This window comes from Oryzias melastigma, unplaced genomic scaffold (genome assembly GCF_002922805.2).
Source record: "Oryzias melastigma strain HK-1 unplaced genomic scaffold, ASM292280v2 sc06044, whole genome shotgun sequence".
Taxonomy (NCBI): Eukaryota; Metazoa; Chordata; class Actinopteri; order Beloniformes; family Adrianichthyidae; genus Oryzias; species Oryzias melastigma.
In genome coordinates, this window is record NW_023422608.1 from 1 (window position 1) to 1,390 (window position 1,390).

Here is a 1,390-nt window from a genome sequence, read left to right on the forward strand (position 1 = left end):
AAACTTTTGTAGTTAAAGGCAAATTTTGATTTTGGAATTTGTCAATAACTCACATGTCAGCAATCTTCACATTAAGGTGGTTCTGTTGGGTGGAGTCTTTCATTTGTAGGACCATGAATTTCAGCTCCTCAGTACAGTCCTATGCAAGAACCTGGTAGCAAGACTCTGGCATCTTGTTCTTGTATCTTCTGTTGTTAAATGTTCTGAGTGTGTCATTGTTCAAACTGCATTCGACTGAAAAAAAATGTTTATTTTTTTTAAGTATCAATCTTAAGCAGTACTTCTATTTCTCGGCAGCAATAGTAGTCCCAACCTGCAACAGCCTTAGCAAAGACATAGTGGGCTTTATCAATAACCTCCTCAAAGGGGGTAAGGGTTTTGAGCTCTTGAAGTGGAAGGGTGATGGGAAGATGCAAAGTCATGTTGTAAGAAGTGCGCTGTGGACAGAGGAAAATGTCAGTCATTTAAAAAGCAATATTATATGTAATGAAGCCAGATAAGCCAATTGACATTACATACCCTTGGTGTTTTTGCAATAAGTTCAATGGACTTCTCAGATTCTGCAACAATAGTGAAAGAAAGCTGCCTGGTGCTATTTCCACTCTTTGCTTTGATCAAGTCAGCCAGCATTTTGTTGGGCATGTAGTCATAAGCCCTGTAAATAAATAAATCCATGTGAGATATTGAATTGAGATTACATTATTCTGTCACAGTAAGAAAGAGTTTTCTTACTTCTCTGCATAGCGTTTAACGTAGGAGGGTAGTTTTTCCCAGGACACTCTGAGGCGAGTGGCAGGACTTGAACTGACTAGACCAGTTTCACCAGTGATCATGGTGCTGTACTCTTTGCATTCAGCTCCCCAGGCAAGCTTAGCCTATGGCAAATGCATCAGGTATAAAGCTTTTTTAATCAAGTCTTAAATGTATTACTTTTTCATACAGAACACTAACTGGATCTTACAGAGACTTTGTGCTTGCTCAGCAAAACTCCATCAGCACACAGTTTCCAGTTGCTTCCAGACAAAGGATACAGGATGATCTGAAGTCTGGCATTTGGTTTGTCAACATAAACAACAACTTGGTATCCCAGATCTTTCTGATTAGCTTTTACAGCACGGACACTGACAACAACAGCAGCATCCCTTTCGTCAAGGAATTTGTTCTGTTGGGAAAAGTTCCGTTAATTTTTTTCAAAGCATAGTTTTCATTAATGAACCAAATACAATTTAAAATCTCTTTTTAGTTTTAGTTTACCAATTTTCATTTTTAATCCTTTACCTTTGTGTAAATAGCCTCAAAACTGGAGTCACTGCTTCTGCTTCTCGAACGCTCTTCTGACAAAGTTTGAAACAATGATATGATTAGTTTAGAGGCCACTAAGATACCATAA

The 1,390-nt window shown here is 38.1% G+C and overlaps 1 protein-coding gene across 1 annotated transcript; it reads right to left on the reverse strand.

Moving 5' to 3' along the window:
- Nucleotides 1-42: 42 nt before the first annotated feature.
- Nucleotides 43-1,373, reverse strand: LOC112138914 (vitellogenin-1-like). The gene is made up of 6 exons (XM_024261577.2): nt 1,279-1,373; nt 962-1,162; nt 733-875; nt 520-655; nt 314-437; nt 43-234 (listed from the first exon to the last, which is right to left on the reverse strand). Exons 3-6 carry the CDS (start codon nt 831-833, stop codon nt 140-142), a joined length of 456 nt encoding a protein of 151 aa, XP_024117345.1. The 5' UTR covers nt 834-875; nt 962-1,162; nt 1,279-1,373; the 3' UTR covers nt 43-139.
- Nucleotides 1,374-1,390: the final 17 nt, after the last annotated feature.

Bases quoted from the DNA above. Each gene is read 5' to 3' on its own strand.
- LOC112138914 (XM_024261577.2), bottom strand. From the start codon at position 833: ATGATCACTGGTGAAACTGGTCTAGTCAGTTCAAGTCCTGCCACTCGC. The intron at 438-519 runs GTATGTAATGTC...CTCTGTCCACAG, and splicing joins TTATTGCAAAAACACCAAGG to CGCACTTCTTACAACATGAC. The intron at 235-313 runs GTTGGGACTACT...ATTTTTTTTCAG, and splicing joins CTTTGCTAAGGCTGTTGCAG to TCGAATGCAGTTTGAACAAT.